Here is a 13,456-nt window from a genome sequence, read left to right on the forward strand (position 1 = left end):
TAAAAAAGGATATGTTAGGAATGGATAATACTCAGATGGTACCTTCCAGATACCATGGTGCATTGTTAAAACAGTGGCCTGTGTGTCAGGGATGTGGGGGCGCCGTCATTTGTAGTCCTTCCAGCTCCCAATTCCCACTGTGACATGTGACTCGGGTGGGCAATCTCTAGGGTCATCGCATTCCAGAACATCAATGCCTTGGTGACTCCAGAGGCCCAGACTTTTTTCTACAGTCAGCACTTTCTATATCCTCTCAGAAGAGTTCCAGTCACAAGAGTTCCCAATGACAATAGGGCTCATATACTGGATTCTGTTTGTTTGCTACTGTAATCTCTCTGTGGCTGTTTTTTCCCTCTCCTAAAATATTTATCAAACCCATCTCAAGGATTTTATGAAGAAAAATAACAAATAATAAAATGCTTTGAGAGAAAAGGGAAAATTGTTACCCAAGTCTTAAGTAAAATTAATGTTCTCAGTTAGGCCAGTTTTACAATTTAGTCTGTTCCTTTCCTTAACTGTAACTGAAGAATAGTCTCTATTACTGAAAGATGGACAGCTCTCAAGCACATTTTTTATATAGTCCATAGTCATTTCCAAGCACAGAGGTGAGAGTGTGGGTGAGTGGTACATTTGAAGTGCCCTGGCAAACATAACTACTTCTACAGGTAGAACATGGTACAAACCCTTAATGAGGAGTGTGGGTGGATGTCGTTTGCCCATTACCTTACACACATTTTTGTTCCTTTCCAAAATAATTGTTAAGCATCTTATAATCATTTACACCATTCAGTGACACCTAGAAAGCAAGTGCTTAATGTTACTCACTATAGGATAAGGCTAAACCGGTATAAAACAGATTTCTGACCTTCTTCGTTAGTTTGGAGTTCTTATGAATTAAGACTACTATATTTGCTCCTCACCATGTTTTTAATTTGAAAATGCCTTAGTACTTTTAAAAACTAATTATTTTGTTTCTCTAGCTTTTGCCAATTCAAAACATTTTCCCAGTCTCCCTCTCTCAAACCTCCTGCAAAAGGGCATTAGAAATTATATCAGAACCATTTAGTTCTCTCACCCTCCTAACACGAGTCTTCTTCACAGCATATTGAAAAGAATGTTCTAAACTCTGTTAGACTTTTTCCAGTTATAGAGAACTCAGGACCTCACAAGTCAGCCCATTTCATTTTTGTACCACTGGCAAGAAAGCTCTTCTTCATACCAATATTCACCTGTCTACTTTGTCTCTTGTCTTTATCGTCTAATTTCACATTTGAAAGCTATCGACATCAGCACACAGCAACAATTCCCTCAGCTATTGAAGCAACAATGAGCACCTCACTTGTCTTTTTCTGTCCACAAAGTTGTCCCTGGTTGCTTTCAGACATATTGCATCCCTGGAATTAAACTTTTAGGAAATATTTAAGACTCAAATGAGGAATATTCTATTGCATTTCAAACGTCTAGGATTTGGATCAAAAGAATTGATAATGTAATGAAACCTGGCCAGAGAGGTTGCTATGGGAGATCCAGAATTCCGCTGGTGCCTCTGCAAATCATAATCGCTTTCTTCATGACTACAACATGACATTTATAAAAACTGATTTGATGACTTGTTTAAGCCAAAAATCTGCAAAGGAAAAATAGCTGACCTAGCATTTAAGAATCCAGAATAAAAATGGATCTCTTCCCATCAGACAATGCTAAGGAGACTGAATAAAAAGAGGATGTGCATATATCCCGAGAGACTTCAATATGAGACACCCCATCACCTATAAGAGAGGAGACATTGCTTCTTAAGATAGAGTTTACGGGTGACTTCATAGTCATAAGCCATTTTAATTAGAACAATTTTGCAAAATTGAACTGGGAGAACAAATGGAGAGCAGTCTGGCCCATAAAAAATACATACATGTAATTTTCTGGAATTACACAGGGCCATTCCCTAAGAGAAAAGAGATGACTCTAATCTTTAGAATCTAAATGAGCAGAATGTAAGCTTTCTTTGTAATGGAATTGTACTGTTGCTAGAACTGTATACATAAACATAGTCAGCTTCCTCTAGTACTTAAAAAAGGAAGTCTAAACCAGGGCTCGCAAAACAGACACCTACCATTCTTGGATGACAGCTCAGTTTGTATTGTAAATGTCATCTATCACATTCCATATTATGTCATATTGAACAAATACTAATGGTATTTTGAAAAAATATCTCCAACTTCCCCAAAGTACAGTTAGGAAACCATGGCATTTTTTCCCCCCTCTGTCCTGAGGCTGATGGTGTTAGCCTCTCTCTGCGGGCATGGCACCACAGCACAGCCACCTCATGTCCCTCACCCACACACTCCACCCCACTTCCCAGTTGAAATTTAAGAAATCTTAGGGGCTTCCTCAGCTACAGTAGTAGTATTTCTAATGCAGTTTCCAATGCGTATTTTTATGGTAAGATCTGTTCAAAAGACCCATTAAAATACTTATTATTGTATATGTTTCCATCAGGTTATATGGTGATTATGAACCAATGGCGACAGCAAATAAAATTACTTTTAGGTATCTAAAGTTATAGCTGAATTCATATGCATCCCATTTTATCGCCACTGAGAATACTTTGATCAAATAATAAAGCTTTATTTTGATCAAATCAATAAAAAATTATAAATAAAATTGAATACAATCTTTCTTAGACCAATGGGGCCCTGACTGGGTATATGCAATTCAGTGCTGATTTCAGATTAATCTGGAAGATCAATCTCTTGTGATTTCTTAAATTCTTTTGAAAAACCATTCCTAATTAAACGTAATTATGAAGAGTGCAGAATTTGGAATCCTACAGAATATGGGTTTGAATTCTGGATATTCTGCTTACTTCCATTACTAATTATTATTTGTATGAAAAATGTGACTAATAGTCATCTTCTGTGTGTGTACTGAGAATTGCATGTGGAAAAATGTATATAACTTTCTTAGAGCAGACTATAAAATTGCTAAATACCAGCTATCATTCTTGCTGTTATTGTCAAGTATTTATAATCCCTTAGTGTGCATTTAACTGTAAAACATTCACTTGTTTGGTGGACATAACTGACAGAAAACTCACCGGAATATTATTAACCCTAGAAACAGGTACACAGAAGCCACTGGTGCCAAGAGTCTGGGAAATCCCCAAATCACCGAGATCTCTGCTGTGGATGGGTTACTTTTGCCATTATTTTATTTGAGTTTATGTTCAGCTTACTTCCTTATATTAGAAAAATACATTTTTTTCAACATCTATTTTCCTAAATACCAACAAAAACAAAGAGATAAATGAAGCCATAATCATTTCACATTTTATGAAATTAAATAAATAAGAAGAAATGTTCATGTGGATCATACAGTATCTCAAAGGTCCAATTTGTGGTTCTGATGAGTTTCTTTCCTGTAGCATCACAGCATACTATGGCTGACCTAGGCTGGGTGTTTCCGGGCTTTCGGAGGATGAGATATTTAATGCATTTGGCGTGAGTCATAAATGTAAATATTCTCTGCTACTAGTTCTGTGCTTCTGGATCTGCGGGGCCGTCGTCGAGGACTCAGCGCCATCTAGTGTCCTCTAGAAACATAGCCGGGGGAATGCATGCTGGGAGAGCGGAGTCACCAGGCACACTGCAGTAATAACCATGTATGGGCACTGCCCGTGATTTCCTTCACTTTCTATATCACTGGATTTGGAAAACTTCAGGTCCTGCTCACCTCCACTGTTTTTCAAATGAGTTACATCACATCCAACGTCATATTACTTTTGTGTTCTCTTAAGGGGTTAAGCAAATACTGTTTCGCTCTATTGCAGACTTGTGTTGCTGCGTTTTTATCACTTGCAGCTGATATTGGGTAAATATGTTGGTTCGAAATGAGAGTTTTCTTACGGTCCACTTAAACCACAGCATGTTCTTCATTAGAGGCAGACTGTTGTCATTCTTCCCTATTTTTGATTCTTCTCTTCTCTCTCTCTATTTTTCCAGATTGTCTACAAAGCCTGGCTGTGTTCCCAGTACTTTGAAGTCTCACAGTTAAGCTGCAGAAAGACAATTCCTTGCAAGCAATACTGTTTGGAGGTTCAGACGAGGTGTCCGTTTATATTGCCCGACAATGATGAAGTCATCTACGGGGGACTCTCCAGTTTCATCTGTACAGGTACAGCGCGCGTGGCAGGCTTTTGTGCCCAGCCTCTCCTGCTGGTTTTGCTTCCTTACGTAATGTTGGTTTGCTTTGTTGCTTCTTTCCACTGATGTAACCTTGAAGATATGGCTGGTAGTTTTCCACGCTTCCTTCACAGAAGCCCTGAAGGGCCTTGATTTGGAGAGGCCACATTCATCTACACTCTACCTGTGACCACAACCATTAGCTTTGTCAAAGGATAATTCTGAGGGCAAAGTGTCAGCAATCATTAGATATGCTTCAATTTCATTTAGACTAGGTTGGGTTCTGCCTACATTGCCTTTATATTACCTAAGAACAGCTGATGTGATAAGGCTAATAAAATCATGTTTCTTCAAACTGATAACAAGTCTATATCCCAAGTCTGTTTTCTGAGAAGTGTTACCTTAAATAAATATCAAGAACATACAGCAGTGTCCACCTCAGTTGTCCGTGTGTGTGTGTGTGTGTGTGTGTGTGTGTGTGTATGTATCAGAGCCACACAATAATGGCCAGATGTAATTTTATCTTATATTTCCCATGACCAGTGTTTACTTCTTTAAGCAAATGATTCAGACTGGGAGAAACACCTATATCAGCATTTGATTTCTGGATACTTTATAAGAATTGCATAACGTAGACAGAATAAGATGCCAAGGATAAGCGTAATAGCTGTTTTCTGAAATCAGTGGTGAGGGACAGGGGAGAACAAGACAGCCTGCCTGGTGTGTGACCTGCAGAGCTTTGCCCTGGGTCCTCTTAGTAAGACGGTGCTGGGCATCATCCTTGTAACTAGATAGTTAGATTGCAGTTTGCTTCGTTTTCAAGTTTTAGGAATAAAACACACTAACATAGGTATCGAGAAACATGAAATCCCTCTTTTTACACCAGACTTTATGTAACCCCTCTAAGACAGAGCAACAAATTGAAATGCTCAACATGATAACTTATTTCTATATCAATATTTATGTGCCTATCTATTAGCCATGCTAAGTGATAAGCCATCAAAAAATAGTTCACCCAAGTTCTCCAGTAAGAACCTGCTTAAACACTGGATGAGTATTTCTTATGCCACCCCATGTTGTGGGAACAGCATGTGAGGAAAGGTTAGGAGACATGCACTTTTGACCTATTTCTGCTGTGCACTCTCTCTGAGCCACTATCTCCTCTTTAGAAAATTAGTAATAATAACAGTCTTGATGCATGTTTGCTATAAAAATTACAGATAAGGGAGAAACACAAGGTATGTTGTCAATAGGCCATAGCTATTGTACATGAGAAAGTGATTTGTGAAATGTAAGATGGTTTGTCAAAATTGTTGTTCTACTGATTTGACACTGAGATCATCTTTCATGCAGCTCCTCTCTGATGGAAGACAAAGGGAAAGCAAGGGGGGGGGGAGTGGGGAGAAAAAGAGAGAGAGAGAGAGAGAGAGAGAGAGAGAGAGATAAAGGGGAAGGAGGGAGGGAGGGAAAGAAGGAGGGAGGGATGGAAGAAAGATATTAATATCTTCTTTCTTTGAATCTGAGCCAAAATTCACTAGGCACAGGGTGTGAATTCATTTGACTTTTCCCATAAAAATTTCAATAAAGGCTCATTAAGTTAAGGCCTTCAATTCAATGATAATTTTAGGACTTTGGAGAAACTCATGGAATTTTATGTAAAGATTGTAGGTTTGCTTATTCACGTGCAAATAGATTTTTTCCTAGTGAAGGCCAGGAGCTTTCACAAGGTTCTCAAAGTAGGGTAAAGCTACAAATGAAGGCTTTGTCATCTCCTGTTTCCTGATCTTTTGTCTGTTTGTGTGAATCTGAAATGCAGGTTTGAATGTTCACTGCCTTTCCTTGTGTGCTTTCAAGGACACCGGGAAGCCAGAGAGAGATGTAATCTCCTTCTGCACAACATGAGCAGAAAGTCCACCTTATATTTTAATTGTATTTGGATTTTGTAAAATCACCTTTCCTAGCCATAGCTACATCCCGTCTTTTTTCCAAGACAGGAAAAGAGGTTTGTCATTGGGTCCAGAAGAAAATGCCATTGACATGAAAAGCTCTCAGGGAGCATCTCCTCACGGAATATGTGAGACTCTAACTCTTCTTCCACTGCAGTCAGTTGGGCTCATGTTCCTTTAGTTACTAAACTTCTCAAAAATGTACAGTGAGGCCTTGACTTACGAGTTTAATTCATCCCGTGACGGAGCTCGTAACTCAAATTACTCGTATGTCAAATCAATTTGAGACACGTGATGCTGGGCTGATGTTGTGGCGTTCACTGTGACGTTCGCTGCGCCAACTAGCAGTGGGGTATCTGAAGCTGGCTCGTAACCTGAATTTTAGCTTGCAACTCGTATCTCGAAAAACTCGTTAGTCAAGGCCCCACTGTATTTTGATAACCAGCAGCCATCACTTTCAGCCTTAGGTCTCAGGGAGAGGGTCCCCCAAACAGGACCCAGAATAGGCCCTGTCTCAGAAGAAGTTTCCCAGAGAACGTTCCCAGAGACCACTGGCTAAACCTATGAAGCCAAGTGACTGGTCACATTTCTAGGGAAACTAGTGAGGCTTTTATATTTGTTCCCAAACATTAGCCCACCAGTTTTACAGATGGACATGAAGATCCAGATAACTCGCCTTTTAGATGAGCTTGGAGTGATTGTGAGTCATCTCAGATGACTTTATGCATTTTGAATGAAATGTCTTCTGTACTCAGGAATATTAGACCAAATATAGTAGAAAAATAAGAGTATTTTTTCCTAGCTTCCCAATTGGCTGCCCACAATCTAACGCCACCTGGGATGGTAGGCTCATAGCAAATTTTCATGTTCACAAGTAATAGCAGATGTCCGACTTCTTTCTCATTGCAAAAAGGTATAGACAGTCATTAATCACATTCTATTAAAAGGAATTCACCAAGCAAGTTGGTCTTAATCTTGCCTCCAACAATCCCTCCTTTAAAGAATTAATAAGTGGTGTTATTTCCATTCTATATGATAAAAAATATAATCATTGATCACCAAGAGTTGAAATAATAATTTCTTTCAAATTCAACATGTTTAATTATACTGATTTTCCTATCATGTTCTGGAAATACATCCAATTCACAGCTTCCAGAAGGATAACGAGCTCCTCTAAGAATCTACCTCAAGAAAGCTTTCAGTAAGCATATAACTCCATACGGCTTGTTGCCAGATTTTGTCCAAGTGAGGGTCAGTTTTGCTCAAGGCGCTTCTCCAAGATGACAAACTAGTGGTGTGGTGATGACTTTTCTTAGAGGCCTCTGCCTGCAGCCTTTTAGAGATGTGGAATTACAGGGCGCCCAGTTCTTCCGCTCCTATCGGCTTTTACTAGACATATACTGATGCTTAGGGATCTTATCATACACAGGAAAAGTGCATCGCAACCCTTGGAATCAGTGAGCCAATTAGAAGATTCAGAGCAGACAAAGTTTCTTTAAATAATCCGGAGTGGTTTATAATTTCGGTAACAGTTATCGGATTCAATATTTAGTACATCTTTTCTTTACAATGCTTACATAACTTACCCACACCCTAAACGTGAACATTTTAAGTGTTTATGTTTTGATCATCGGCTACTTCATGTGTCTATGATCCTGTCAGTCCACAACGAATGGAAAAACCTGAAGTACCTGAGAAGGCATGTCTATTGCTATACAATGCCTTTGACTGAGGATGTTTCAGAAGGTCATGACCAAATGTTCTACCCACAAGCCTAGATGACAAGAAGAGCCCCTTTTTGTATGTTTAACTCTGCTCTCGTTTTTAAGAGAAAAAGGAAAGACGCCTTGCCTGCGATCTCTCTTGGATTTTCTTTTAAAGAATAAAGCTGACACATTGCTGAAGGAGTGTTTTAGGAATTAATTAGGGAGGAACTCTGAGGCGCTGTCAGGGGGAAACTGTCACTTAACTGTCAGTCATTATTGAGCTGAAGTTTTCCAAGGTGGGCTGTGTTCGCAAACTCAGTTCGCTTAATGCACTCCTAGTTTAAAAACTTGGTTCCTTATCTTTAAAGTGAGGGGGTGGAGTCGTCGGTGGATTCCGTGTTGTCAACCCATCACTGAGGTGATTATTCGGGTTCCCCTTTACACACTCTTTTCCTTGTTCTCCAGTCCCCTGGAGGAATCCTTGATTGCTTACCTGCAATAGGACCCCAACATTAAGAAAACAGAAGTGGCAGAATATCACAGGTTGTGGGTGCTATGGTAACACACATTATGAAAATTACCATTTGATTGATAGGTACAATGGAATTGGCATGATTTGCTGCTATATTTTTTTCATAGAAAAATTATTGAAAGAAAGAGTAAAAGTTGGTCTGCTGGGGGTTACTGAAAATTGAGATAAAACATATTTTGATAATTTTATGTAAATTCGGCATTTCATTTTTTTTAGCTGTGACAAGAATAAGGTTATGTTTCTGCATCTTGGGAAAATACTGTGGGCTGTATTTTACTGACAGGCCTGGTAATGATGTGCTGGAGGACGCACGCCCCCTAGTGGCTCAATATGCGCTACTGCAGAGGACCCTAAGGAGATTATTGCCTACAGGAAAGAGAAATAAGTAATCCTTTGAGGAAAAAAAAAAGAGAGAGAAAATAATTTGACATGCATAGTGATCAGATTAGAAAGGAAGATTTTAATGTTTGATGTCGAATAATTAACATGAGAGAGTTCACGACTATGAAAGAACATTTCCAGAATCCATCACTAGGGAGTCATGATAAATAATTTTAAAAGATAGCATAAAAGATTTTCTCATTAAAGGGGTATTTTAATAGAAAAAAACTGCTACCCGTAGATTTAAATTTGTACATCTATGCTATTTTTAATCTCTGTTTCCCCAGCGTGTGACTATGTTTTATTATTTTCTGAAATGAGGGGTGTTTTGAAAAAAGGTATATGTGCTGTAACTGAAGTGTCGTTTGCTGAAATGACACTTCAGCTATAGTACAATTTGAAGTCACACAAAATACTTTCATAAATAAATTAAAATTTTAATCCAAAAGAAAAATGTGAAGGGAGATAGTATGATCAGAATAAAATAAAGAGATATTAAAAGAGGTTATTTTAAAAAGTAGAATGTAGTAACTTCAAGTGTTTGGGACATCTTCACCCATTAAAATCCTGAGGTTTCCTCAACTTCATATATTTAGACCTGATTTCAGCCCATTCATACTCAAGATTGTCTTTCCTGATTCCATCTGCGAATGCATTCCCAACAGCTCACGTTTGCCTTGGTGCAGGGACATACCGCAGGAGAAGAGCTCTGGGGAACAAATTAAGTTGTCTGGACGCTGCCAGTAGCTATGAATTTCGGAGAAGTCACACCCAGTCGGGTTTCATTTCCTTGTCTCTACAAGTGGCTAACAGTGCGGAACCTCTGGAATTCTCAGTCCTCTAGGTTGTTGGGAACAGAACCCTCAGTGCAATGTGAGTTTCTCTGGTCCAGCAGGCGGTGCTTGTGGAAGGACGGAGTGCTGTAGCTCCAGGGGAGAATGCAGACGCCATGCTTGCCTGTGTTGTGGTAGGAAGCCATCTGGCTTTAAGTCATCCTGAATGATCTTTGCTGCAGAGCCAGGAAGAATATGTGGCTGTTCACAAGTAATAGCAGATGTCGGACTTACCTACCTCCAGGGTTCCTGATAATGTGGACCATACCCTTCCAAAGCCTGTTCACCTGGACAAACCTTGGGGGAAATCCTAACATAATTCAAGTTGTCCTTCTTCCTTTCATCTCTATACCCAATCTAGAGGAGAAATGAAAGGGGTTAGACTAGGGAGAGTTGAGACAACCTGCCCAGGGCAGTTGCATGGCCTGGAGTGGATTCAGCTCTGAAAGAATGTCTGGTGAGCTTGCTCTTTGTTCCATGGGGCCATGAAGGTCTGAGCCTGCGGCCATTTCCTGACCTGTCACCAGGAAAGTGAGCACAGAGGTAGACTGAGAAGGAAGCTGTCCTCTGTGATGCCGTCTAAGGAGGATCCTAATAACATGGGCCCACAATTGCCTGTTAACTTGCCACAGAAGCGACACTGAACTTTGTGTGAAGCACATACCCAGTGAACTGTCTAGGAATGAATGACAGCACCCTTGGCTCCAGCCAGAACTACCGAATGCTGCCGGAACAGAGGAGCAGTGCAGGGCACCTGGATCATGAGTTGGTTAGTCTATGCTTAGGTGGAAATTGAATCAAAATTTAGAGATCTTCTCTAGAGCAAGGGCAGGGATGAGAGACACATCATGACGTCATTACGCCATTACGTCATCACGTTATTGCATAGGTTCCCCAGAACTCTACCTGCCCAATAAGACTCAGAAGTGTTTCCAAGTGGCCTGGTAGCAGTTGAAATAATAAGCCAAAGGAAGAGCTCTCATTCTGGAATGTCAATTTAAGAAGGATAAATTAGGCAAAGAGGGATTTCCAAGAATAGGTGAAATCTTACTCGATAAAGATATTTACCTACTTTTTCTACAATTAATCACTTCTGTGAAGCATTTATCCCCACCTTGTAGCTGTTTTGAACTGCTTTGGACATGGCAATTATCTCACATGGTCATAGAGTGAGTCAATTTCAGAACAAGCCCAAAGTGCAGGTCATCTAGCCTGATGTTGCTTTTATGTAGGATTAATCAGAGCCCGGTCCCCAACCGCAACCTGTTAATAGATCCCCATTTCCTGGCTATTAGTCCAGTGTTTTGAATCACCAGTGGAACAGGAAATGACCAGTCAGTCCATCCTGAAATTAGCCTGTAAGCAAATGTTTCCAGACTGCAGAACAGCTGGAGAAAGTCCATCAGTTGGTGAATGAGATCGACCCATAGCCTGCAGTCTGTGCAAGGTCGTTTTCAACAGTTTAACACCATGGCCTGGGGTCAGGACATCGCACTGAAAATGAAAGTGACAAGTATTTTCTACCTAGAACATCTTTTTCTGGTTAAAGAAAGAAGAACTGTCTGGCTCACTCTTGTCTGGAAAATGTGCTTAGCTGGCTAAATTTTTCAGTCAGCTCAGTGAATAAGTTGTTTAGATTGCATACTTACAAACATATTAGTGTGAAGGTAAGGACAAAGCACCACAGTTTCTAAATGTTCCTGTAAATAATATCTGTGAATTTAAATGACCTTCTCACTTGTGTTCAGCTATAAATGTATGTTTGTGTCCCGTGGGCAAATAATTCATGTGGTATTTTTTGATGGTTTGGCTTGAAATGACCCGATGAGATTGTTGTTGGTACTCATCATTTCTAACTTATCTAATCATAATGTCTACTTTTTACAAGAAGAATATTAGCACATCTTCAGTGTGCAGTTTTCTTCAAATTAGTAAAATTTAGAAACTCAGTTTTTATACCCGTGATGCTGTCACTGTTCAAAATAATTTTTGAAATTTCTTTAGAAATCATTTTTGTATTCTACAGTATTCTCTTTGTGCTTTGGAGACATACAGCCATATATATTATATCACATATAGTTAATTTATATGTAAGCATGGATAATAATTTATTTATATACTGGAGGCCCGATGCAAGAAATTTGTGCCTAAACCAGCAGTCGGACATCCCTCTCACAATCCTGGACTGCAGGCTTCTAATTGCTCACCTGCCTGCCTTCCTGGTCGCCCCTAACTGCCCCCCCCCTTGCTGACCTGGTTGCCCCTAACTGCCCCCCGCTGTCAGCCATCTCTCATTAACCTCCCTGCCAGCCTGGCCATAGGCAGCCATGTTGTGAAGGTGTGAGGGTTAATTTGCATATTACCTCTTTATTATATAGGATACTCAATACAGTTGAATTTCACAAGTATTGTAGTTACTTATAAGAGGAAATATTTTAGATTTAAAAATTGAAAATCAGTTTTTTTTGTGTGTGACTTTTTTGTGTATTTTTTATTGATTTCAGAGAGGAAGGGAGAGGGAAAGATAGAAACATCAATGATGAGAGAGAATTATTGATCAGCTACCTCCTGCATGCCTCACACTGGGGATCAAGCCCACAACCCAGGCATGTGTCCTAACCTGGAATTGAACTGTGACCTCCTGGTTCATAGGTCAACACTCACTCACTGAGCCACACCCACTGGGCTGAAAATTAGTTTTTAAGTGTGGCTTTAAAATTAATAAAGGCAGTTCAAAAAAAAAAAAACAACACACCACACACACAAGAAAAACAGGAGGGAATCCAATTTAAGAAGAGCAGCATAGATGGAATAAATGAGTAACCTCCCCAAATGAAAGCTTGGAATTACAAAGCCCGGTTATATGAAACTTCTAGGATGCTATTTTAAGACAACAGTTTTATGCCTTTATTACCTTTTGGGTTGCATTATCTTCCAAATGTGATACATTATCCCTTCAGCGACCAATTTGTGCTGTCAAAAGGATGATCAAATCAGGCAGGGAGCCTGAGCAGGCTGGCTTCACCACAGGCTCTGATTCCTCCTGGTAAGGCAGGGTCCTTCCTGTAACTGCACCGTCAGCCCCTCCTTTGCCCAACGTGTCACTATTAGAGGGGGAAAAGCTTTCTTGGGGCTGACTAGGAGCATTTGTCATGAGTCAGTCTTTCTTTGTGTATGTGGGCTTGGAAAGCCCCAGGAAGTCCAACTTCCCCCTTCCAACTTTGGAAACAAACATTGCAAGGGAAATGAAAGTAACTCCAACCACAAGGGAAATAATTGTTCTGAGATAGGATCTGTTTCTTATTACATCATGGATTCTTCTTATGGAGATCATGTAAAAATATAGAGTCTCTTTTTGAACTATGAAGAGCCAAAGGCTGCTATCTCTGACCTCTTCTAAAGTCTGATATATGTGCATGTAAGGCAAAAAATCAACATTTCTACCAACAATATTGTATTTTAAAGGCCAGTATTTAGGAACTGGATACAAAGCCAATATAGTTCTTAATAGCTGTCTTTTCTCTTGCATGTAATGCCTGCCAATATGTTTGATAGACCTTTTCACTACTTGAGCATTTATTTTAACTGTGCCCCTAACTCCCCCTCACCTTCCCTGCTTTTTTGATTTTTTAGTTCGGAAATAGAGTTGCCACCTCCATGAATAGGAGCTAAGTCATATGACACACCAATGTCACTGGAACTTAAGTAACTGGTATTAATACCCTTGAAATAAATAAATTGGATTTACTTATTTTTGAAAATCTTTTGTAATCTAATTTGGCAATACATGCACATGTCACAGAATTTGAAAGATACTAAAGAGTGAAAATTAAGCCAACTCTTTCCCCTCTCCAGCAGGCAGTTATTAGTTGGCGACTTA

At 39.6% G+C, this 13,456-nt stretch overlaps 1 protein-coding gene across 2 annotated transcripts in view; it reads left to right on the forward strand.

Moving 5' to 3' along the window:
- FAM155A (family with sequence similarity 155 member A) overlaps positions 1-13,456 on the forward strand; it is a 606,241-nt gene that overhangs the window by 567,359 nt on the left and 25,426 nt on the right. For both annotated transcript variants that reach the window (XM_006770701.2, XM_006770702.2), the window contains exon 2: positions 3,999-4,170. In XM_006770701.2, the coding sequence (XP_006770764.1) occupies positions 3,999-4,170 (172 nt within the window). The remainder of the gene's footprint in view (positions 1-3,998; positions 4,171-13,456) is intronic.

This window comes from Myotis davidii, unplaced genomic scaffold (genome assembly GCF_000327345.1).
Source record: "Myotis davidii unplaced genomic scaffold, ASM32734v1 scaffold242, whole genome shotgun sequence".
Taxonomy (NCBI): Eukaryota; Metazoa; Chordata; class Mammalia; order Chiroptera; family Vespertilionidae; genus Myotis; species Myotis davidii.